The 25316-nt window shown below is 44.9% G+C and overlaps 1 protein-coding gene across 1 annotated transcript in view; it reads right to left on the bottom strand.

Moving 5' to 3' along the window:
• The window catches only part of LOC121283024 (alpha-parvin), a 103054-nt gene extending 79253 nt beyond the window's left edge, over positions 1-23801 (bottom strand). Inside the window, exon 1 of the mRNA XM_041196948.1 lies at positions 23505-23801. Within this exon, the coding sequence (XP_041052882.1) occupies positions 23505-23637 (133 nt within the window). The 5' untranslated portion in view covers positions 23638-23801. The remainder of the gene's footprint in view (positions 1-23504) is intronic.
• Positions 23802-25316: the final 1515 nt, after the last annotated feature.

Genomic DNA, 25316 nt, shown 5'->3' on the forward strand with positions numbered 1-25316 from the left:
CTCCATACACAAGAAAATATCTCACTTCAGAATTTCAGGATCGGGGCCAGGAAGATTCATGAATCATTTATCAAAAAGGATTATTGTCCTCATCAAATACTAAACAAAATTCATGAACATATTTGAAACCAAAGTATTCGAAAGTGGTGGTCATCTCACTTCAAAGACAGAACATCTTTAATTGTGTCCATCAGATTACCTTCTGCTGTGATACAATTGGAAAAGAATTTCTCAAAGCAAAAATAATAATCTTCTTCTATTCTCTTGTGGGATACACTGATAAAGCCAGAAATATTCTTGAGAATAAATAAAAACTCACAAGTATTGAAGTTTACAGTACTGAAGGCCATTCAATCCATCGTGTCTGTGTCTGCTTTTGTCAGAGCAATCCCAAACTAATCCCACTGCCCACTGTCTCCCCATAACCCTGTATCAATTCCAAACTAGTCCCACTGTCCCTCTCTCTCTCCCACATAGCCCTGAATTAATCACAAACTAATTCCAATGCCTCATTCTCTCCCCTTATCCAAATCAATCCACAACACCATTTTGAAGCAAGTCAGGGAGTTCTCACTGGTGTTCTAGTCAGTGTTTATCCTTCAAACAACACCATTAAAAAAGTTTAGCCTGTCATTAATGCAGTGCTGTTTGCGGGAGCTTACTGTGCACAAATTGGCTGTGTTTTCCTACATTAACATGTGACATTTCGGAAAGTACTTTATTTGTCACAAATCACTTTGGGACATCCTGAAGTAATGAGAAGCACTACAGAAATGTTAGTTCTTTCTTCTAAATAAAAAATATGTTCTAAATCCCTCCTCCCCACCAACTCCTAACCACCTCAGCTAGGATTTCGACACTGGTCTAAGATTGAGTCTTGCAGAAGCCAACAGTTTGGCAGCCATATGTGTGACTTGCAACTGTTTGATATCAGAGGTCACAATGTTTTTATGCAGGAAACAGCTGTCTCTCTCCATTGAGGAGAAGGTGAGAGTTCAAACTCCTCTCTTACTTAGCTCTTCCTGTGTGTCACAAATCCCCAGCCAGGCCTTGTAAAACAAACAGTGACTGGGCCTTTCCCCAAGAAGTTGGTGAAAGAGAATCATTATTTAGCCACATGAATGAAGCATCTAGGGCAAGCACTTTCAGGTGGGACTCAGGAAGTTCTTTTTGCACGGTCTCTTCGTTTTTAAAGATGTTTGCTTCATTTTCCTTTGCAAATTCCACACACTTGAGCAGAATGCTAGGAAAATCACAATCACAGGTTGGCTGGCTCCTGCAATAAAAGGAAGTTACAATGATTGAATCAGATTGCTAGCCTTTTTAAGCTGCTTCATGGCTAGAGAGAAGGAGAGCACAAAAGGAAGGAAAGTATAAAAGGAAGGAAAGTCCTACCTCTCCCTGGACCATGACCCCACCGCTGAACATCAAGCCATTGTTTCCAGGACTGTCACTGACCTCATCTCCTCTTGGGATCTTCCTCCCACAGCTTCCAACCTGATAGTCGCCCAACCTCGGACGGCCCGCTTCTATCTCCTACCCAAAATCCACAAACAGAACTGCCCCGGTAGACCGATCGTCTCAGCTTGCTCCTGCCCCACAGAACTCATTTCTCGTTATCTTGACTCCCTTCTCTCTCCCCTTGTCCAGTCCCTTCCCACATACATCCATGATTCCTCTGACACCTTATGTCACATCAACAATTTCCAGTTCCCTGGCCCCAACCCTTCCTCTTCACCATGGACGTCCAATCCCTCTACACCTCCATCCCCCACCAGGATGGTCTGAGGGCCCTTAGCTTCTTCCTTGAACAGAGGCCCAAACAATCCCCATCCACCACTATTCTCCTCCGTCTGGCTGAACTTGTCCTCACACTGAGCAATTTCTCCTTCAACTCCTCTCACTTCCTCCAAATAAAAGGTGTGGCTATGGGTACCCGCATGGGCCCCAGCTATGCCTGTCTCTTTATGAGGTATGTGGAACATTCCTTGTTCCAGTCCTACTCTGGCCCCCTTCCACAACTCTTTCTCCAGTATATCGATGATTATTTCGGTGCTGCTTCGTGCTCTCGTCGGGACTTGGAAAAATTTATTAATTTTGCTTCCAATCTCCACCCCTCCATCATTTTCACGTGGCCCATCTCTGACGCTTCCCTTCCCTTCCTTGACCTCTCTGTTTCAATCTCTGGTGATAGACTGTCCACCAATATCCATTACAAACCGACCGACTCCCACAGCTACCTCGACTACAGCTCCTCACACCCCGCTTCCTGTAAGGACTCCATCCCATTCTCTCAGTTCCTTCGCTTCCGTTGCATCTGTTCCGATGATGCTACCTTCAAAAACAGTTCCTCTGACATGTCCTCCTTCTTCCTTAACCGAGGTTTTCCACCCACGGTCGCTGACAGGGCCCTCAACCGTGTCCGGCCCATCTCCCGCACATCCACCCTCACGCCTTCTCCTCCCTCCCAGAAACATGATAGGATCCCCCTTGCCCTTAGTTATCACCCCACCACCCTCCGCATTCAAAGGATCATCCTCCGCCATTTCCACCAACTCCAGCATGATGCCACCACCAAACACATCTTCCCTTCACCCCCCTTATCGGCATTCCGTAGGGATTGCTCCCTCCGGGACACCCTGGTCCACTCCTCCATCACCCCCTACTCCTCAACCCCCTCCTATGTCACCACCCCATGCCCACGCAAAAGATGCAACACCTGCCCCTTCACTTCCTCTCTCCTCACCGTCCAAGGGCCCAAACACTCCTTTCAAGTGAAGCAGCATTTCACTTGCATTTCCCCCAACTTAGTCTACTGCATTCGTTGCTCCCAATGTGGTCTCCTCTACGTTGGAGAGACCAAACTGGGCGACCGCTTTGCAGAACACCTGCGGTCTGTCTGCAAGAATGACCCAAACCACCCTGTCGCTTGCCATTTTAACACTCCACCCTGCGCTCTTGCCCATATGTCTGTCCTTGGCTTGCTGCATTGTTCCAGTGAAGCCCAACGCAAACTGGAGGAACAGCACCTCATCTTCCGACTAGGCACTTTTCAGCCTTCCAGAATGAATATTGAATTCAACAACTTTAGGTCTTGAGCTCCCTCCTCCATCCCCAACCCCTTTCTGTTTCCCCCTTCCTTTTGTTTTTTTCCAATAAATTATATAGATTTTTCTTTTCCCACCTATTTCCATTATTTTTAAATATTTTTAAATCTTTTATGCTCTCCCCACCCCCACTAGAGCTATACCTTGAGTGCCCTACCATCCATTCTTAATTAACACATTCGTTTAGATAATATCACCAACTTTAACACCTATGTGTTCTTTTGTTGTGTTGTTGGTGACATCTTTTGATGATCTGCTTCTATCACTGCTTGTTTGTCCCTACAACCACACCAACCCCCTCCACTTCTCTCTCTCTCTCTCTCCCCACCCCCCACACACACCTTAAACCAGCTTATATTTCAACTCTTTCTTGGACTCGAACTCAAGTTCTGTCGAAGGGTCATGAGGACTCGAAATGTCAACTCTTTTCTTCTCCGCCGATACTGCCAGACCTGCTGAGTTTTTCCAGGTAATTCTGTTTTTGTTTAGGGAAGTATAATAACTTGATGGAGCAGCAGGTTTGGTAAAAGACTAAACTTTATTTAGGAAACATATAGGGGTGCTTGCAAGCTAGACGCAATTGCTCTGTTGGAAGCCCCGCCCATCGGATTACCCACACAATAAGCTTATCGGTCAAATCCCCTGCAATTGCATCACATGATGAGCAATTGACAATACATCTTGTTACTCCAGAAAAGGGCGGGGGCAGGAGAGAGAGAGAGAGAGAGAGAGGCAAAAAAGAGAGACACAGCGAGATGTATACGGTCAGACAGGTAGAGGGGCATACAGGGAGAGGGAGATAAACTGAAAGAGCCATTGACAAAGAAACAGAGACCATAAGAGAGAGGCACAGAGCCGTTAGCACATCGAGATGTAGAGGGGCAGGCAGCTGGGAGAGAAACACGGAGAGAGGCACAGATGGAGGTCAGAACAAGTAGCGAGAAGAAACAAATTTATAGATAAACAGGGAAATAGGTGAAGAAATAATAAGAGGGTGAGGTTGAGATATAAACAAATATTCAAAATGTACTGCAAACACCATGGAAAGACTCACTGGTAACTAAGGCACTTTAACTCAAATATAGAAGGTATTCTTGCTGGAGGCCACAAATCCATGAGGGGGTCCATGAGATCATCAAAATGTTTGATCATTTGGGACCAGGCACACTGCCCGCCTCCCCACAGTGTCTCCATGTATTTGATGCAACCAACATGCACTATGTGGCACTATGAAGTGATTTTCCTGACCTGCACTGTGAAGGCAGTCTTCCTGCAAGCAGATGGCACTGTTTTTGAGAAGTGAAGTCCTAGCAATCTTGCCCCGCCCACTGAGTCATCTCCATCTTTAGCTTTCACCCCACCCCAACACCCACCTTTTTCACGACACTACCCCGCCCCCCAGCAACCCCACATAGAAGTGCCTCAAAGCCAGGACTGTATTAGATGTGGTTATAAATAGCAATGGTGGATCACATTAAGTGTTCCTCGCATCTTATCTCCAGGCTGATCTGCTGCCAAACTGGAGACAAGAGATTGGGACTTCCTGTTTATCATTTTTTAACGATACTCAATGACTCCTGCTGCTACATAGCTGCCTAATGGCCTGCACTGTTTGAACAACTTTACTAGAAACCCAAAGTGCAGGAATTGTGAGTCCGATTTAGAAATGAACCTTCCTGACTACTCTGTTCCGAGGCTGGTTGAGTCAGTCCAAAGTGAGGAGCATCAAATATTCAGATGTTTTCAAGTTGATGATAATGTAGAAGAGGTCACCGATTGGAATTACATCAAACCTACATCGTAGAAACAGGCCATTCAGCCCCACTGCTCTCTGCTGGTGCCTATACTCCCCCTCCTGCCCCGCACCCCCCTCATTCTGCCCCATAGTTCTCCAGTCTCTTCTCCCTCACTTATGGTTCATACCAACCATTTAACACGCCAACACCAAAATCAAATAATTGCGTTTTTTTCTCAGTTTTATCAATAATATGTACAATTCATAAAATGGTGTCATAATTGAGGAGAGAGGGGGAACCAGTAACAACTTTAATTCAAATATCCCTATAGATCAGAAATCTCTCCTTTGGTTCTTGAAGCTCTAAAATGCAATCAGGAGGCATTTTAAAGTAACACCTCTGGTTCTTCAAATGCCCATTATCAAATTTTATAATCTAAACCTGTGCTGTCCAATAGAAATTACTGACTAAACAGAGGAGTGGCTCTTACAACAGTTTTAACCAGTAATTTTAGTGAAAAGTTCCAAACACACAATTCAGGTCAATGTGTTATTTCATGTGTCTGTAAACCTGCTGAACAAACATCATTCAGTGCAATCTGTGTTGCCAGAAGTTTGGAATTCTGCCATGAGTTTCTAAGGCACAGCCCAATTTAATGCAGCTTCTAGGCTTTTGTCCAGTAGTCACGAGCTGCAATTGCTTCCTGGGGTTGGTAGCCTGGCAGAAACCTGGTGTTATATTCTCAGCTCCTGCTTTCTACGCCCGTTTATTGTATCCTGACCAGTTGCCTGCTCCTCCCACACTCTCCTTGCCAGGCTCTCTGTATGGCACTGCCTTTGCCAGACCACAGCTCCTTCTTTCTATCAGAGTGCTGGTCTCCCAGGTTTATTTTCCAGGTGCTCTACTCTCCCTGACTGGCAGAGGGGCTGCCAGACATTTCCAAGGTAGTTCCTCCTCCTCCTTTTTGTGTACGACTTGGACATCTTGCCACTTTAGGAATTGGACAGGCAAGTCACGACACTTGTCTACATTGTCAGGTAGGTTGCCTTGACTCCTGCAGCAAACTTTTGTGGGCCACATTCATTCACAAAGTTGTGAACAGTGTGATCCAGATGACCATGGTCACATGCTGCTGTCCTTGAAATTCCATTTGTGGAGCAGGCTGTGGATGCTGTTGAGTGCAGATCACTGGTTTTGAGGGAGGTTGAACCCTGGAGGTTTTGCTGGGTATCAGCCCAGAGACTGCGCCATTTGTCCTTTTTGTCAAAGCCTAAACCTGTTCAAAGCATTCGCCGAGCCCCAGGAAAGGTTTGTGTGATCTTGGCTAGGTCTTGAGGGACTTGATGCTTTGACAGTTCTGTGGGTTGGCTCTATTTTGTGGCCTCACACCCACATCCCTATGATCTCTTTCTTCCAACCCTTAACCCCCCTGCACCCCACTGAGGTGCCTTCATTCATCCAATTTTGTCTTTGGCACACACTGATTTTAATCACTCTTCCACTGTTGGCCATGTCTTCCAGCTGCCTGGGCCTTAAGCTCTGGAATTTCCTCTCTCAAACTCTGTCTCACTTCCCTTTACAACATTCTTTAAAACCTAACTCATTAAACCAAATTTTTAATCATCTGTATGATATCTCCATATGTGACTCAGTGTCAAATTTTGACTGATTACTCTCCTGTGGTGTCTTACAAACTATGAAATAGGAGCAGAAGTAGGTCATTCAAGCCTGCTCCGTCATTCAATAAGATCATGGCTGATCTGCTTGTGTTTCGAATTCCACATTCCCATCTATCCCTGATAACCTTTGGATTCCCTTGCCTAACAAGAATCTATCTAACTTTGCCTTAAAAATATTCAATTACCCAGTCTCCACTACCTTCTGAAGCAGAGTTCCAAAGTTACACAACCCTCAAAAAATTTCTCTTCACCTCCTAAATGGGCCATCCCTAATTTTAAAACAGTGCCCCCTAGTTCTGGACTCACCCACAAGAGGAAACATCCTTTCCATGTCCACCTTGTTGAGACTGTTCAGGGTGTTACGTATTTCAATCAAATCACCTTTCATTCTTCTAAACTCTCCAGTGGAATCAAGCGCAGTGTTGGGACAGTGTACTAAGCTAAAGGTGTTATATGAATGCAAGTTGTTGTTGTCACTGATATTTTCAGGTGGTTGTGTGGTATTAATGCAATAACACCATTTTGGGAGGAGGATAGCCAAATCAATCAATCCAGCAAATAAATGTTATGTCACTTCACCATCCTTGGCAGATTTGCAGCACGATGAAGTGCTTCCTATTTACTAAATGCTAAACTTGTGAAAAGAAAAGAAGCAATTTGCATTTATACATAACCTTTCACAACCTCAGGACATCCCAAAGCATTATACAGCCAATGAAGTACTTTTACAACAATGACTATGCTTCGATGCAGGAAACACGCCTGCAATTTGCATGCTGCAGGATCCCACAAAGAGCAATGTGATAATGTGCTTTTTTGATGTTGGGTTAGGGAAAACTATTGGGCACACCACCAGGGAGAACTCTTCTGCTCTTGTTTGAAATGGTGCTGTGGGATCCTTTACATCCACCTGAGGGGGAAAACAGTGCCTTGGTCTCACCCAAAAGACTCCGATTGTGCAGCACTCCCTCAGTACTATACTGGAAGCGCCAGCTTTCATTACGTGTTCAAGACTCTGCAATGGAACTTGAACCTTCAACCTGTGAAAGCACCACCCACAGCGGCAAGGTAAACACCTTATGGCTTTTATCCCAGCTTCTGTGATTTATGATAAGAAGCCATTCAGCATTCGCGAACATTAGTGCGACTCTCATCAAATTTACATCAGCCACAGAATCATTTTTATGCAGAGTGTCGTCAAAATCTGGAATGTGCTGCTTTACAGGGTGGTGGATGTAGATTCAATAGCAACTTTCTCTCTCACTCTCTCTCTCCTCCTTAAAACCTACCCCTTTGACCAAGTATTTGATAACTTGTTTCACTCTGGCTCAATGTTAAATGTTGTTTCATAATTCTCCTATGAAGCACTTCGGAATGTTTTATTGTGTTAAAAGGTGCTATATAAATGCAACTTGTTTTTTTAAAGACGGTTTGGTGCTTTTGAGGATTGGGAAGTAGTTATCAGAACGTAGCTGAAACCATAACAGCAGAATCACAGCCTCTATCATTGCTCATGTGACTGAACCCTGGCATTATAAACCAAGCTATGGGGCAATTATCCCTCAGCTAACATTATTAAAATTGTTCTGTGCTTTTCTAAATCTTTATAAGTCACTGGTTAGGCCTAATCTGGAGGATTGTGCGCACTTTTAAAAAATCTTTTCATTCACGAGATGTGAGCATCACTGGCAAGACCAGAACTTACTGTCCATCTTTGATTGCCCTATAGAAGGAGGTGGCCAGTCACCTTCTGGAACTGCTGCATGTGGTGTAGACATACATATTTTAACTCAGTGACAGTGAAGGAACAGTGATATAGTTTGAAGTCAGGATGGTGTGTGATTCAAGAGGGGAACTTGCTGCTGGTGGCGTTCCCACGAGTTTGCTGCCTTCGTTCTTCCAGGTGGCATAGGTCAGGGGTTTGGAAGATGCTGTCGAAGGAATCTTGGTGAGTTTCTGCAGTGCATCTTGTAGGTGGTACACACTGCTGGCACTGTGCATTGGTGGTGGAGGGAGTGAATGGTTGAGGTAGTGGATGGGGTACCAATCAAGCAGGCTGCTTTGTGCTGGATTGTGTCAAGCTTCTTGATTGTTGTTGGAGCTGCACACATCCAGGCAGGTATTCCATCAAACTGACTTGTACCTTGATGGTTGTCAGGCTTTGGGGAACCAGGAGGTGAATTACGCAGAATTTCCAGCCTCTGATTGCTCTTGTGGCAACAATACATGGGTGGCTGGTTCAGTTAAGTTTCTGGTTGATGGTAACCCCTAGGATGTTGATGATGGAAGATTGAGTAATGGCAATGCCATTGAATCCCAAGGAGAGGTGGTTAGACTTTTTCTTGCTGGAGATAGTCAATGCCTGGAACCAGTGTGGCACGAATGTTACTTGCCACTCATCAGCCCAAGCTTAAATGTTGTCCAACCAGTATACTTTTATTTTTCGAATAAAAATTTGCTGTGGGTACAATCACTTAAGCATAACCAAAATAAAAAGGAGAGTATTACATCAGCAATACCTGAACCCCATGTCACTACATTGCAGCACCAACATCACAGCCAAAAACTAGAATAAAGAGAGGGGAAAATGGAGAAAGTTTTAGGTCTTCACACTCCCTCTCCAGGACAGATATGATAAGTAGATTTGAATGTGGCAATGTCCTACAAAATGTCTTTTGTACCAGGTGTTGGTGGTGTATTGGGAATAGAGATAAGGCAAAATGCAAAATTTTGGGAAGCTCCCTGATTCCAGGTAGACACAGTCCATTGGCAGACACTCAATGTTGAAATCCTGTTATCCCTCTACTCCAGAAAGCTCCAGGCCAAGGAGACTGCCTGCATTTGCTGGCCCAGCTGACCCCTGCACAGAGAAATTCTACCCCAAATAACCCACGTTAAGTGGCAAAATCTCTAGTGTAGTGACGCTCATTTCCCAGGCCATGCAGTTGCAGATCCAATGCAGACTGAAAAACTGATCTCTGGAAGCTGGAGTGGGGAAGAGGACAGGGAAGGTTTGACCAATGCATTAGACCACCAACCCCCCTCTCTCCACCCCCACCCTACCAAGTTACAACTGATATCACCACGGTGAACCTGGCCACTCCCACACAGCCACTCTCTGGTCCAGAGACTTCATCTCCCTTTCCACACGGAGCCCTTTCACAAATCACCACCATGTTGAAAATATTGCCCCCCCAAAAAAAGGCCGGGCCTTCACACTTAAAGAAATCAAGGTCTTAGAGAGGTTATAGAGGAGATTTAACAGAATGGTACCAAGGATGAAGTGCTTCAGTTAACGTGAAGTCACTGGGTTGTTCTCAAAGGAATTTAAGGAGAGACCTAATACTACAACAACAACATAGCACCTTTAAAAGAAATGAAACGTCCAAAGGGACTTCACAATTAAAAATGAAGTATGACACAGAGCCACATATGAACATATGAGTTAGGAGGAGTAGGCCATTCAGCTCCTCAAGCCTGCTCCTCCATTGAGATCATGGCTGATCTGATTTTAACTTCAACGCCACATTCCCATCTACCACTGATAGATTCTTGATAAGGCTATCTACCTCTGCCTTAAAAATATTCAAAGACACTGCTTCCACCACCTTTTGAGGAAGAGAGTTCCAAAGACTCATGACCCTCAGAAAAAATTGCTCCTCATCTCTGTCTTAAATGATTGACCCCTTATTTTTAAACAGTGACCCCTAGTTCTAGACCCTAAGGAGATATAAAGTTTGTTGCGGTATCTTTTGCTAACGATGGTGGGAAAGTAAGTTGTGAGGAGGATACAAAGTTGTGAGGAGGATATGATGCTGAAATGGATATAGACCAGTTGAGTGATTATACACCATCTGCAAATTTCATGTTCAATGTGGGGAAGCGTGAGGTTATTCACTTTGGTAGAAGAATGGGCAGATTATTTTTAAAAGAGTGAGAGACTAGGAAAAGTTGTTATTCAGAGGGTTCTGGGTGTCCTTGTACATGACTCTCAAAAAGTTAGCATGCAGACACAGCAAGTAATTAGGAAGGCAAATGGAATGTTGGCCTTTTTTGCAAGGGGTTGGGAGTCTAAGAGGAAGGAATTGTAAAGGGCTTTGATGAGGCCACACCTGGACTATTATGTACAGTTTAGTTTCCTGAACTAAGGAAGGATATACTTGCCTAAGAGGGGTTGCAAAGATTCCTATGATGAGAGATTGATCTATGAGGAGAAATTGTTTAGAGAAGTCTTATATTTGCTGGAGTTAAGAAGAATGAGGGATGATCTCATTGAAATGTAAAAAAATTCCTAAGGGGCTTGACAAGGCAGATGCTGAGGGCTGTCTCCTCCTGGCTGGGGAATCTGGAACTTGGGTCATAGCATTCGGCAGCAACTTGGGCCTACCAAATATTATTTCCTGACCTGGCACCTCTGCCCCAAACCAGATAAAACAGCCATGTTGGAGTGCCATCTAAACAATAATGCCACTGGGAAAATAACTCAACATTTCAAACTGTCCAACCATAAAAGTAAAAACCCAGGTCAACCTGGTCCAGAATGCACCAGAACATCATGGGGGAGCACAGTCACAAAACTTCACAATGCAACAGTGGTCCTAGTCTGATTCGCTGCAGAATACTGCTCTGCCTCTTGGTCCTGCAGCTACCAAAGATTGTGGAGCTGCAACTAAACATCCCCATGAGAGTCAGGGGCACTCAAGCCCACTCCAACTGAGTGGCTCCCGGTGCTTTCCCACACTTGTAGCTTGTCTAATGAGGAGAGATTGAGCAGTTTAGGCCTATACTCACTGGAGTTTAGAAGGATGAGAGGAGATCTAATTGAGGTATATAAGATGGTAAAGGGGATAGACAAAGTAGACATGGAGCGGATGCTTCCCCTTGTGGGGCATTCTAGAATGAGAAGCCATAGTTTTAGACTAAGGGGTGGTAGATTTAAATCAGATGAGGAGGAACTACTTTTTTCAGAGGGTCGTGAATCTGTGGAATTTACTACCTCAGAGTGCTGTGGGTGCCGGGATGCTGAATAAATCTAAGGAGGAGATAGACAGATTTTTAATTTGTAACGGGTTAAGAGGTAATGGGCAGAGGCAGGAAATTGGAGTTGAGGCCAAAATGAGATCAGTCATGATTGTATCAAATGGCGGGGCAGGCTCAAGGGGCTGAATTGCCTACTCTTGCTCCTAGTTCTCATGTTCTTATGTACCAACTGCCATTTGCTGTGACACCTTCACGTTCTGCGAGGTATGAAAAGTCATGAGCAACACTGATCCCCCTCCCCGCCATGACTTGGAAAAACCCACAAAGACAGTGTTCAAAATCACACCAACCATTCTGGGAAACAACAGCCAATGTTCATCAACCCATTATCTGGATAGGTAGAATCAGGAAATGCATGCAGCTTAATAAGTCAACACCTCATGACTGATCCAACAGTAAAGCTCCCTGGCTTCAACCTTCCTTGAAGGCAGAGGATAGCTCTCAACCAAACCCACACTGGGCAAGGAGGATATGACCACCTGCTCCATTGGTGTAAGATGAGGGACAACTCAAAGTGTGATCGCAGTCATGAGGCCCAGACCATGGAACATTGCAGATCAACCTGCCCACTAAGATTTGCTGAGGGAAGCACCTCATTTGCTCACTTGGCAAATCAGGAGGCCATCAAATGGGTAGCCAAACTAGACATCCCATTACAAACTTCTCATCTAACAAAAGCAGTAATGAGGATTGGATTGAGGTGGGGGCGTGGGGGGTGCGGGGTAGAAGAGTGATGGTCAGGTCATAGTCACAGGTTAAGGGTTCAGGATTACCCTGAGATGAGAACTTTTTTCACAGAGTGTTGTGAATCTTTGGAATTCTCTATCCCAGAAAGCTTCAGCCACTCAGTCATAGAATATATTCAAGAAGGAGATCGATAGACTGAGAGGGATCTGTGGATAGGGTGGGAAAGTGGATTTGAAGTAGGTCAGCCATGATCTTATTCAACAGAGCAGCAGGCTCAATGGGCTGTATGACCTACTCCTGCTCCTTTTTCTTATGTTCTTACAGACTTGAAACTCAGCATGTCCCAAAGCGCTTTACAGTAAATGAAATAATGTAGTCACTGTTATAATGAAGAAAACACAGCAGCCAATTTTCACACAGCAAACTCCCACAGAAACAGCAATGTGATAATGACCAGACAATCGGTTAGCAATTCATGTGTATGTTTGCTTATTCTATATATATCTACAGTTTAAGTTAGTAATCTGTCCCTTTTCTAGGGCTAAACAGTATGAGGAACTGACAAAATATGGATTTATATAAAGATGACCAACCACATGCACATTTCCTTAGCTTAGTGTGTAATTTCCCCAGAACACAGAAGAGGATATACCCTGTCATAGTGATGACTAATTCATGGTCTGTGATCTCCACCCAGCTCCTTTTATTGTAGCTAGGCTATGGCTTCCTGATATCTGCAGAAATAACCTTCTTAAAGTGTGTATGTGGAAAAGTGACACTGTGCCCCTGGCCAAGCTGTTCCAGTACAGCTATAATACTGGCATCTACCTGGCTATGTGGAAAATTGCCCAGGCATGTCCTGTACACAAAAAGCAGTACAATTCCAACCTGGCCAATTACTGCTCCATCAGTCTACTCTCGATCATCAATAAAGTGATGGAAGAAGTCAGCCATGAAGCGGCACTTGCTTAGCAATAACCTGCTCATTGGCACTCAGTTTGTGTTCCACCAGGATCACTCAGCTTCTGACCTCATTACAGCCTTGTTTCAAACATGGAAAAAAAGCTGAATTCCAGAGTTGAGATGAGAGTGACTGTCCTTGACATCAAGGCAGCATTTGACAGAGTGTGGCATCAAGGAGCCCTAGCAAAACTGGCATCAATGGGAATCGGGGGAAAAATTCTTTGCTGGTTTGAGGCATACCTCGCACAAAGGAAGTTGACTGTGGTTGATGGAAGTCAATCATCACAGCTCCAGGATATCACGGCAGAAGTCCCTCGTGGTAGTGTCCTAGGCCCCACCATCTTCAGCTGATTCATCAGTGACCTTCCTTTCATCATAAGGTCAGAAGTGGGGATGTTCGCTGATGATTGCACAATGTTCAGCACCATTCGCAACTCCTCAGACACTGAAGCAGTTCAATTGCAGCAACACCCGGACAATAGTCAGGCTAGGGCTGACAAGTGGCAAGTAACATTCATGCCATACAAGTGTCAGGCAATGACCATCTCCAACAAGAGAGAATCTAACCATTGCCCCTTGGCATTCAATGGCATTACCATTGCAGAATCCCTCACTATCAACATCCTGGGGGTGACCATTGAACAGAAACTGAACTGGACTAGCCATATAAATACTGTGGCTACAAGTGCAGGTCAGAGGCTAGGAAGCATGCGACAAGAAACTCACCTCCTGACTCCCCAAAGCCTGTTCACCATCTACAAGGCACAAGTCAGGAGTGTGATGGAATACTCCCCACTTGCCTGAATGAGTGCAGCTCCAACAACACAAGAAGCTTGACACCATCCAGGTCAAAGTGGCCTGCTTGATTGGCACCAAAATCACAAAAGTTCACTCCCTCCACCACCAACAAACAGTGGCAGCAGTGTGTACCATCTACAAGATGCACTGCAGGAACTCACCAAGCCTCCTTAGACAGCACCTTCCAAACCCATGACCGCTACCATCGAGAAGGACAAGGGCAATAGGCACATGGGAACACCACCACCTGGACGTTCCCCTCCAAGTCACTCACCATCCTGACTTGGAAATATACTGCTGTTCCTTCACTGTCACTGGGTCAAGATCCTGAAACTGCCTCCCTAACAGCACTGTGGATGCACCTACACCACAGGGACTACTGCAGTTCGAGAAGACAGCTCACCACCACCTTCTCAAGGGCAGTTAGGGATGGGCAACAAATGCTGGCCTAGCCAACGATGCCCTACATCCCATCAATTAATTTTTAAAAATTCCCTATTTCCCACTAGTTTTGAAGTTTCTAATAATCTGCTCAATATACTATTGGAGACAGCATAATAATGTAAGAAATAGGAGCAAGACTAGACCGTCAAGCTTGCTCCACCATTCAATGTGATCATGGCTGATAGTGTCAACTCCACTTTCCCGCCTGCTCCCCACATCCCCCAATTCCCTGAGACACCAAAAATTTATCTATCTCAGCCTTGAATATACTCAATGATAGCACTTCCACAATCCTCTAGGGTAGAGAATTCCAAAGATTCACAACCCTTTGAGCGAAGAAACTTCTCATTGCTGTCCTAAATATCATCCCTTATCCTGAGACTGAACCCCCTTATTCTAGGTTCCCTAGCCAGGGGAAACACCATCTCAGTATCTACCCCGTCAAGAGCCTTCAAAATCTTGTGTGCTTCAATGAGATTACCTCTCATTTAACAGCGCTCTGGGTGTACTTGCACCAGATGGACTGTAGTGGTTCAAGAAGATGGCTCACCATAACCTTCTCAAGGGCAATTATGGATAGGCAACAAGTACTAGCCTTGCCAACAACACCCACGTCCTGTGAAAGAATTATTAAAAAGTTCTAAACTCCAATGAATGTAGGCCAATGAATATTTACTCAGCCTCTCATCATGGACCAGCCCTCTCAGCTAGTGAAATTTTGCTGTATCGCCAAGGCAAGCATATCCTTTATTTGATATGCAGGCCAAACTGTGCACAGTGCTGCAGGTGCGATCTCACCAAATATTCTGATTTTCTATTCTTACTACCAAAGTGAATAACTCACACTTCCCTTATTATATTCCATCTTCCAGCTTGTTGCCCACTTAGCCTGTCTACATCTCTTTACAGCCTCTTTGTGTACTTCTCACAGCTTGCACTTCCATCCAGCTTTGTGTCATTTGCAAACGTTGGATACATTACTCTTGGAGTTTTCAAAATCATTGATAGAAATTGTAAATAGCTGAGGCCCCAGAAGTGATCCTCATGGCACTCCGCTAGTTTCAACCTGCCAAATTGAAAATGTCCCATTTATCCCCACTGTTTTCTTCCTGTCTGCTAATCAATCCTCCATCCATGCTAATATATAACCCCCAACTCTATAAGCCCTTATATAATAAAAACAAAATACTGCTGATGCTAGAGATCCGAAATTTAAAGTGCTGGAAAAACTCAATAGGTCTGGCAGCATCTGTGGAAACAGAAACAGAGTTAACATAGAGTCCACTATGACTCTTCTACGAGACTGAAGAGAAGTAAAACTGCGATGGGTTTTATGCTGTTGGAAAGGAATCAGGTGGGACCAAACTGAAGGTCAGAGATTGGTTAGGGTGCGGAGGGATTTAATACCAAAGAAATCATGCAACAAAAGGCAAGGGGAGTGGTAATGGTAGTGAAGAAACAAAGCATTGGTCCAGGGTATGTGTTAATGGCAGAAGAAAAGTCAGTTAAATCTGAAAGCAAAAACATGAGAACAAGTTACACACTAGCAGTTGGGGAAAATGGAGGACAGATATCATGGCCTGAAATTGCTGAACTCAATATTGAATCTAGAAGGCTGTAAAGTGCCTAATCGGAAGATGAAGTGCTGTTCCTCAAGCTTGCGTTAGGTTTCACTGGAACAGCATAGCAGGCCAAGGTCAGAAAGGTGAGCATGAGATGGTGAATTGCAATGTCAAGCGACTGGAAGGTCAGGGTCATGCTTGCAGGCTTAGCAGAGGTGTTCTACAAAGCCATCACCCAGTCTGTATTGGTCTCCCCAATGTAGAGACCACTACATTGTAAGCAGTGAATACAGTAGACTAAATGAAAAGTATTACAAGTAAATCATTGCTTCACCTGAAAGGAGTGTTTAGGGCCTTGCGCAGTGAGGAGAGAGGAAGTACAGGGGCAGGGGTTACACCATCTGCAATGGCATGGGAAGGTGCTGTGGGAAGGGGATGAGGTGTAGGGGATGAAAGAAGAGTGGTCTAAGATGCTGCAGAGGGGAACAATCCCTTCATAATGCTGTCAGGGGAGGGGAGAGGAAGATGTGTTTGGTGCTGGCATCATGCTGGAGGTGGCAGAAATGGCAAAAAAAAAATTCCTTTGAATACGGAGGCTGGTTGGGTGGTAAGGAGGACAAGGGGAATCCTATCAGGGGTTTGGAAGGGAAGGGGTAGAGGAGGGGAGGGGGCAAAAATGCAGGAAACAATCAGGCACAGTTGAGGGCCCTGTCAACCACAGTGCGGGGAGGGGGGGCGAATCCTTGATGGAGGAAAAAGGAACACATGTCGGAAGTGCCTTTGTGATGGCGACGGAGAAACTGGGAGAATGGAGTGGAATCTTTACAGAAAGCAGAGTGTGAGGAAGTGAGTTGAGGTAGTTGAGAGAGTTGGTGGGCCTGTAATGAATATTAGTGGACAGTCTATCCCCAGAAGTTTATAGAGGCTACTACAATGTGATAGACTAGCCAGTAGCTTGGAAAGCCAGGTTTACAGGTAACAAAGGAGTGAATGAGAGTTTCAGCAGCAGTTGAACCGAGATGGGAGATGGTATGGAGGTGGAAATAGGAAGTTTGCCTGATGGTACAAACATGAGGTCAGAAGCTCACCTCAGGGTCAAATGTGATACCACGGTCATGATCAGATTAGTTTAATCTCAGACTGTTGCCAGGGAGGGGGATGGAGTCAGTAGCTAGCGAACAGAGTTTGGAGCAGAGATGGAGAACAATGGCGTCAGTCTTTCCAATATGTAATTGGAGGAACTTATGGCTCATCCAGTACTGGATGTTGGATAAGTAATATGATAATTTAGCAACAGTGGATGAGTCAACAGAGGTGATGGTGAGTTAGAACTGGGTGTTGTCAGTGTTTATATGAAAACAAATGCTGTGCCTTCAGATGATGTCGATAAGGGGCAGGCAGCATGTATATGAGAAATAGGAGGAAATCAGAAGTAAATTTGTCAAAGATGATTTCCTTTTGTAAAGCTTTGTTGACTGTCTCATCAAACTATGATTTTCTAAGTGCATTTATAAGACTTCCTTAATAACAAACTCCAGTATGTTGTCGATGGCTAATGTCAGACTAAATGACCAGCTCAATGGATATGACCTCATTCCACACTGTTAGCTCATCCCAGCTCAGGTTAGTTAAATACTACTCCTGTCCCTGGCAACCAAGAGTCAAGATTCATAGGATCTCACAGCAGAGGAGGCACCCATTCAGCCCACTGTGCCTGTACCAGCTGTCCAAATAGTTCCTCCACCACCACCCCCCCAACAACCCACCCACTGTTCTTTCCCCTTAGATTGGCAATTTTTTTTTCCCAAGTATTTGACCAACTCCCATTTGGAAGTTACTATGGAATCATTGTAAGTTGTAACCGCTCTCTGCGTATAATAATTTCTGCTCATGTCCTTCTGGATATTTTGCCAATTATCTTAACTCTGTTCTCTTGTTACCAACCTTCCACGGAATGGATAACGTTTCTCCTTAATTACTCTATCAAAATCCTTCATGATTTTTGAACACTGCTATCAAATCTTCTCTGCTCCAAGAACAACTGCAGCTTCTCCAATCTCTCCACATAGCCGAGGGCCCTCATCCCCATTACTATTCTAGCAAATCTCCTCTGCACCCTCGCCGAGGTCTTCACATTGTTCACAAGATGAAAAAAAAAACCAGACCAGGTTTTCTGTTCCTGAATACTATTTGGAAATGCATCCCAGAAGTAAGGGCCTGTTGCTATCAGCTGAGAGCAGAATCAAACTTGGCTGCATTGACTAGACCGTCAATACCTGTTTCCAAGAACATGACTTACAATGACTTCGGAGGGTGATGATAATAGATCACAAAGATTTATGACATGGAAACAGGCTATTCAGCCCAACCAATTTGTATTGCTAATCAACATTTTAAGCAACAATTCACATCCCATGATACCAGCCTAGTCCCACATCCCTTTATCCCACTTTCTTTCAACCAGCATTACCAAATAATGACAGCCTCCACTTCATTCACAAATTCCAGCAGATTGTCACAGCATCCCTACCTTCTGTGGAAAGACATGTTCCTGCTCTCTCCTAAATTTCTTGCATTTAGTTTTAGAATCTATTTCAGTGCCTGTGCAAGAGGGAGCGTTGGGGTGGGGGGAGGGGCATTGTGGGAAGTCAGGAAGGATGAAATTAGCAAAAAGTAAACTATAGGCAGCCCTCTCGCTCTCTCAAACACAATTGTTAAAGGAAGAACTTGCATTTAAGCACTTTACCACCAATGACGTACTTTGGTATTGTTGTCACCGCTGGAATGCAGGAAACCTGATAGCAATGTGATAATGACTAGGTAATTAGGTTTTAATGATAAAAGCAAAATAATGCAGATGCTGAAAATTTGAAACAAAAACAAGAATAGCTGGAAAAACTCAGGAAAACTTCCCTTCCTTGACTTCTCTGTCTCAATTTTGGGTGATAGATTGTCCACCAATATCCATTACAAGCCTACCAACTTCCACAGCTACCTCAACTACAGCTCCTCACACCCTGCTTCCTGTAAGGGCTCCATCACATTCTCTCAGTTCCTTCGCCTCCGTCGCATCTGTTCTGATGATGCCATATTCCAAAGCAGTTCCTCTGACACGTCTTCCTTCTTCCTTAACCGAGGTTTTCCACCCACGGTAGTTGGCAGGGCCCTGAACCGTGTCCGGTCCATCTCCCGCACATCAACCCTCACACCTTCCTCTCTCTCCTAGAACCATGATAGGGTCCCCCTTGTCCTCACTTATCAGCCTCCGCATTCAAAGGATCATCCTCCGCCATTTCCGCCAACTCCAGCATGATGCCACCACCAAACACATCTTCCCTTCAACCCCCCACCTGTCAGCATTCCGTAGGAACCATTCCCTCTGGGACACCCTGGTCCACTCCTCCATCACCCCCTACACCTCAACCCCCTCCCACGGCACCTTCCCATGCAACCGCAGAAAATGCAACATCTGCCCCTTGACTTCCCCCCTCCTCACCGTCCAAGGGCCCAAACATTCCTTTCAAGTGAAGCAGCATTTCACTTGCACTTCCCTCAATTTAGTCTACTGAATTTGCTGCTCCCAATGCGGTCTCCTCCACACTGGAGCGATCAATTGCAGACTGGGTGACAGCTTTGCGGAACTCCTTCAGTCTGTCCGCAAGCATGACCCAGACCTCCCTGTCACTTGCCATTTCAACACACCACCCTGCTCCCAAGCCCACATGTCCGTCCTTGGCCTGCTGCAATGTTCCAGTGAAGCTCAAAGCAAACTGGAGGAACAGCACCTCATCTTCCGATTAGGCACTTTACAGCCTTCCGGACTTAACATTGAGTTCAACAACCTCAGATCATGAACTCTCTCCTCCATCCTCACCCCCTTTCCGATCCCCCATTTTCCCAATATTTTAAAATATTTTTTTAATTATATTTTTCCTTTTCCCACCTATTTCTATTATTTTTTAATTTATTTCCATCCATTGTTTTACCTCCACCTTTTAGCCTATTTCAATCCCTTCCTCCCACCCCACCCCCACTAGGGCTATCTGTCACTTGCTCATCCTGCTTTCTACCCTTAATGTCACCATTAGCACATTCCTTAGCTAATATCACCACCGTCAACACCTCTTCGTCCTTCTGTTTATGACATCTTTGGCAATCTCTTCTTTGCCTCCACCTATCCCTGGCCCTTTATCCAGCTTTACCTGTCCCACCCCCCTACATTTTTACATAGTTCTAATGAAGAGTCATACGGACTCGAAACGTTAACTGTGTTCCTCTCTGCAGATGCTGCCAGACCTGCTGAGTTTTTCCAGCTATTTCGGTTTCAATGATGTTGGTTGAGGAATAACTATCCCAAGACACTGGGAAGACCTTCTCAGTTCTTCATTGAATAGAGGCCGTGGGATCCTTTTACATCCACTTGAGAGGTCAGACAGAGACTCAGTTTAACAGCTGATCTAAAAGGCAGCACTTGAAACCTCACGGCACTGCCTCAGCACTGACGACCCCCTGGCAATGCTCCCTCAGGACTGACCTGCCTCCCCCATCCCAACACTCCCTCAGGACTGAACCGCCTCCCCCATCCCAACACTCCCTCAGGACTGACCCGCCTCCCCCATCCCAACGCTCCCTCAGGACTGACCCGCCTCCCCCATCCCAACGCTCCCTCAGGACTGACCCGCCTCCCCGATCCCAACGCTCCCTCAGGACTGACCCGCCTCCCCCATCCCAACTCTCCCTCAGGACTGACCCGCCTCCCCCATCCCAACGCTCCCTCAGGACTGACCCGCCTCCCCCATCTCAACATTCCTTCAGGAATCACCCCCCCGCCACCCCCAACTGTCCCTCAGCACTGACACCCACCTCCCCCGAACCAACAGCACAGCACTCCCTCAGGACTGATTCCCCCTCCCCCTCCTACTCCCGACAGCAGGGCACTCCCTCAGAACTGATCTCCAAACCACCTCCCATCCCCGACAGTGTGGTGTTCCCTCAGGACTGATCCCAACTCCACCCGACAGTGTGACACTCTCTCAGGGCTGATTCCTCCCCCCCCACCCTGGGCAGTGCAGCACTCCGTCAGGACCGCATTGAGAGTGTTAGTCTGGATTTGTGCTCAACTGTAAGAGTGCAACTTTAACCCATGACCTTCTAACTCAGAGTTGAGAGCTCTACCCACTAAGTTATGGTAGACACTATATAATAAAACATTTAAGCAAAGCTATTTCTATTTAAGAAGCAGGTTTTTGATATTTGGTCTACTGGTTCTTCCAAACAGGTAACTGGCTGCTCTGAGCCTAGATGGGTGAAAATCCTACTGTACACAGCAGAGCCAAACAAAGTGTTCTCAGCTAGAATTAGAACCTTTTCTCTCCCCTTGGCAAAACATAGGTTTTAAACAAAGGCGAAGCATGAATCTTCATGAAGATGAGGATTTAAATCTGACCGGGACCTATCTCCCTTAAGGGCTGAAACATCTGAGGTTAAGAATCATTGAACCATGCAGCAGAAAAGGAGACCATTCAGCCCATCATCCTTACTGGCTCTTTGAAAGAGCTATCCAATTAGCTCCCCTTGGTTTGTCAGCTTTCCCCTTCAAGTAGTTATCCAAATCCCTTTTAAAAGTTACTATTCAATTTGTTTCCACTGCCCTTTCAGGCAGCGTATTCCAAATGAGCTGCGTTAGAAAGACCCCTGGTCTTTTTTTTAACCAATTATCTTAAATCTGCATCCTTACTGACTTCCTGCCAGTGGAAAGTTTCTCCTACTCTACTCTAATTTTGAAGGCCTCTCTCAGGTCTCCTGTTGATCTTCTCTGCCCTCAACCTTGCCTGTCTCTCCACACATCTCATCTCTTGCATCATTCTAGTAACTCTCCTCTGCACCTTCTCCATGACATCGACATACTTCCTAAAGTGTGATGCCCAGAACTGGACACAATACTCCAGCCGAGGGGGAGGAGGCCTTGTAGCTCAGTGGGTAGCGTACCTCTGAGCCAGAAGCTCTGGGTTCAAGTCCCACTCTAGGACTTGTTGGCCACGGAAGGAGCAAATGAGACATGATCAAAGGGGTTGATTTTCAACCTGCTAAGTATGCACACTGCTAGGTAGGGATGTTAGTATTCAACATGCCCATGGGAGGCAGTAAATTCAGGAGATTTCCCGATCTGCCATGCTTGAGGCAGAGTGGCTCACCTGAAAGAGAGAGAGAGAGAGAGTGAGAGCTGCCTATGGCTAATTACAGATGGACTCCAGCTGAGGCCTAACCAGAGCTTTATGAAGGTTTAGCATAACTTGAGCACTGCTGTTGTTGTGCAACTACTGCTGGTGAGAAGCAAACTCTCAACGCAGTGCACAACTGCATTTCTATTTGTTGCTTTTTGGGCAGAGGCACAGTGACTTGGATTCCCCATCAATGTGCCAGTCAGCTCCAGTTAAAGAGCTGGCACAACAGACCAAATTCCTTTGCAATTATATCTCTATGAATTGAGAACAGTGTCAAGTATGCTGAAACCCTGAGCTCCGGGAAACTCACTTCAGGGTATTAAGGGACAGGGCACCAAGGCGGGCTAATAGAATTGAGCTATTACATCAAGTATATGGCACAGAAACAAGCTATTTGCAAAACATGCCAATGTTTATGCAACACACAAGCCTCCTCCCAACCATCTGTAGCTCACCCCATCAGATCAGCCACGATCTAATGATGGACCAGGTTGAGGGGGCTTGGATAGCCTCTTCCTGTTCCCTAGAATCACAAATGTTGTCAACTCCCCTAAGAAAAGATAATCAAGATTTCAAATAAAAATCCAAATTATTTATTCGGTTACAATGAATAACAGACTTTCAATGCTGTCAGCAGAAATTATATGGCTGTAGTGTTTTTTTAAAAAACAAAACACAATTAACTTCACGATTAGTCACTCCCTGTGCCTTTAACCCAATGGCAAGACGTCCCTGCAGACAGGAATCTGTTGCTTTTTAAACTTCCTGCATACCTGCCCCTTTGAAACCACAGATGAACATCTCCCCGCCAGATTTGCAGACTTAAAACTTTGTTTTTAATCAGTTACAGTACAAACAACTCAAAAATTACTGCAGAGAGAGAGAAAAAAAACCTCAGGTTCCACCGCAGGAGAACATTTATTACCAACCGAATGAGGCTGAACCGGAAAACATTCCACAAGACGCCTGACTACACCCAGCTAGACCTTAACTGTGAACTCTACAAACCAAAAATCTACTTTTAGGAGTTAAAAAAAAAACATTCATGTACTTTATAAGGGATTGAATTACATTGCATCCTCGAAAAGCATTTAACACTAGCCACGAAAACGATATACAGTTGAACACAATCAGTTGAACTTTGCAAAGTTTTCGAAACTTCTTTACAAACTTTTTTTTGAAGCAAACTGGCAACATTTTCGGTCACGGGACGTCCATTAATGATTTAAAACAAAACACAATAAATTATCCTCTCAAAAATTACCTTCTTTGGCCTTTTTCCTTCTGGCTAAAGTTCCTCCGAGTTTGCCCAGGAAGGAGTCCTCTTTCCGGGAGCCCGGCGATTTCGGGATGGGGGATTTGGGAGTCGATGGGGATTTCTGGGGTGAACTGGCCATTGTCAGTTAGTCGCGGAATCCTTATGCTGCTCCGGATCAGGGAATTTTTTTGTTTGTGGACCGATGTGTACACACTACACCTTTAGCTGAGGGAGGGGAAAAAAAAAACCTTGTGGACGGAAACAGAATTCCCTGCGAGTCCCGAATTCCAGGGTTATGAGGCAGTGAGAATCGAGCACACCGCCCCAGGACTAGGACTGTGTCTGTCTGTCTCTCCTACCACTCCCACTGAATCTCTGCTTCAAGAGCAACCCAGGCCCCAGCAATCCAGCCTCTATTTAGACTAGTCCTAAACAAAAAAAAAACAGATAAATACATAATCACATTTTCACCTTTTCTAGAATTAAAATGTGGCCTCTTCCTCCCCTCTCCTCCAAACAAACGTTATTAACTGCACTTAATCACAAACTCTACACCATCTCGAAAGCAGTGCCCTGTGTTTTTAAGAGGTAACATGCATCATAGAGTCAATTTAAATCAAAGTGAAAGGGGTTGTCATTGGCAACGATTGAGTGTTTGGCAAGCTAGTAGTTTTAGAAAATTGCAGTACTGTTGCTGAATGATACCTTTCATTAAGGCCAATATTTCTTCCTCGACCAACAACACTAAAACATTTTGTCTGGTCTGAGATCTGAAGAAGAGTCATACGGACTCGAAACGTTACCCCTGTCTCTCTCCGCAGATGCTGTCAGACCTGCTGAGTTTTTACAGCATTTTTGTTTCCATTTTATCTGGTCATTCGTTTCATGGCTCTTTATGGGATCTTACCATGCCCAAATTGGCTGCTGCTTTTCCTGCATAGTGACTCTATTTCATTGGCTGTAAAACACTGGAAAAAAAAGTACTTGCATTTCTATAGCATCATTCACAAACTCAGGCTGTCTCAAAGTGTATTACAGCCAATTAAGTATATTTGAAGTGCCTAAATAGCCAAGTGGTTATGGTACTGGGCTTGTAACCCCAAGATCAAGAATTCAAATCTCACAATGGCAAACTATGAAACAATGTAACTTCATCTGAATAGGAACAGATGGAACATGTTTGTACTCAAAAGAGTTACAATGCAGGAAATGAGACAGCCAATTTGCACACAGTAAGCTCCCAAAAACAGCAAAACATGGCAGATGGAGTATAATGTGAATAAATATTAAATTATCCACTGTGGTAGAAAAAACAGGAAGTCAGAGTATTTCTTAAATGGTGAGATGTTGGGAAGTGTTGATGTCCAAAGGGATCTGGGTGTCCTTGTTCCTGAGTCACTAAAAGTTAGCATGCAGGTGCAGCAAGCAATTAGGAAGGCAAATGGTATGTTGGCCTTCATCGCAAGGGGATTTGAGTTTAGGAGTAAAGATGTCTTGCTGCAACTGTATAGAGCCTTGGTAAGACTGCATCTGGAGTATTGTGTACAGTTTTGGTCTCCGTATCGAAGGAAGGATCTACTTTCCATAGCAAGGGTGCAGTGGAGGTTCACCTGACCAATTCCTGGGATGGCGGGATTATTTTATGAGGAGAAATTACAGAAACTGGGCCTGTATTCTCTAGACTTTCGAAGAATGAGAGGTGACCTCATTGGAACTTACAAAATTCTAACAGGACATGACAGGGTAGATGCGGATAAGATATTTCCCCTATCTGGAATCAGGGGACATAGTCTCAGAATAAGGGCTGAGATGAGGATT

The sequence above is a fragment of the Carcharodon carcharias genome, chromosome 10 (assembly GCF_017639515.1).
Source record: "Carcharodon carcharias isolate sCarCar2 chromosome 10, sCarCar2.pri, whole genome shotgun sequence".
Classification (NCBI taxonomy): Eukaryota; Metazoa; Chordata; class Chondrichthyes; order Lamniformes; family Lamnidae; genus Carcharodon; species Carcharodon carcharias.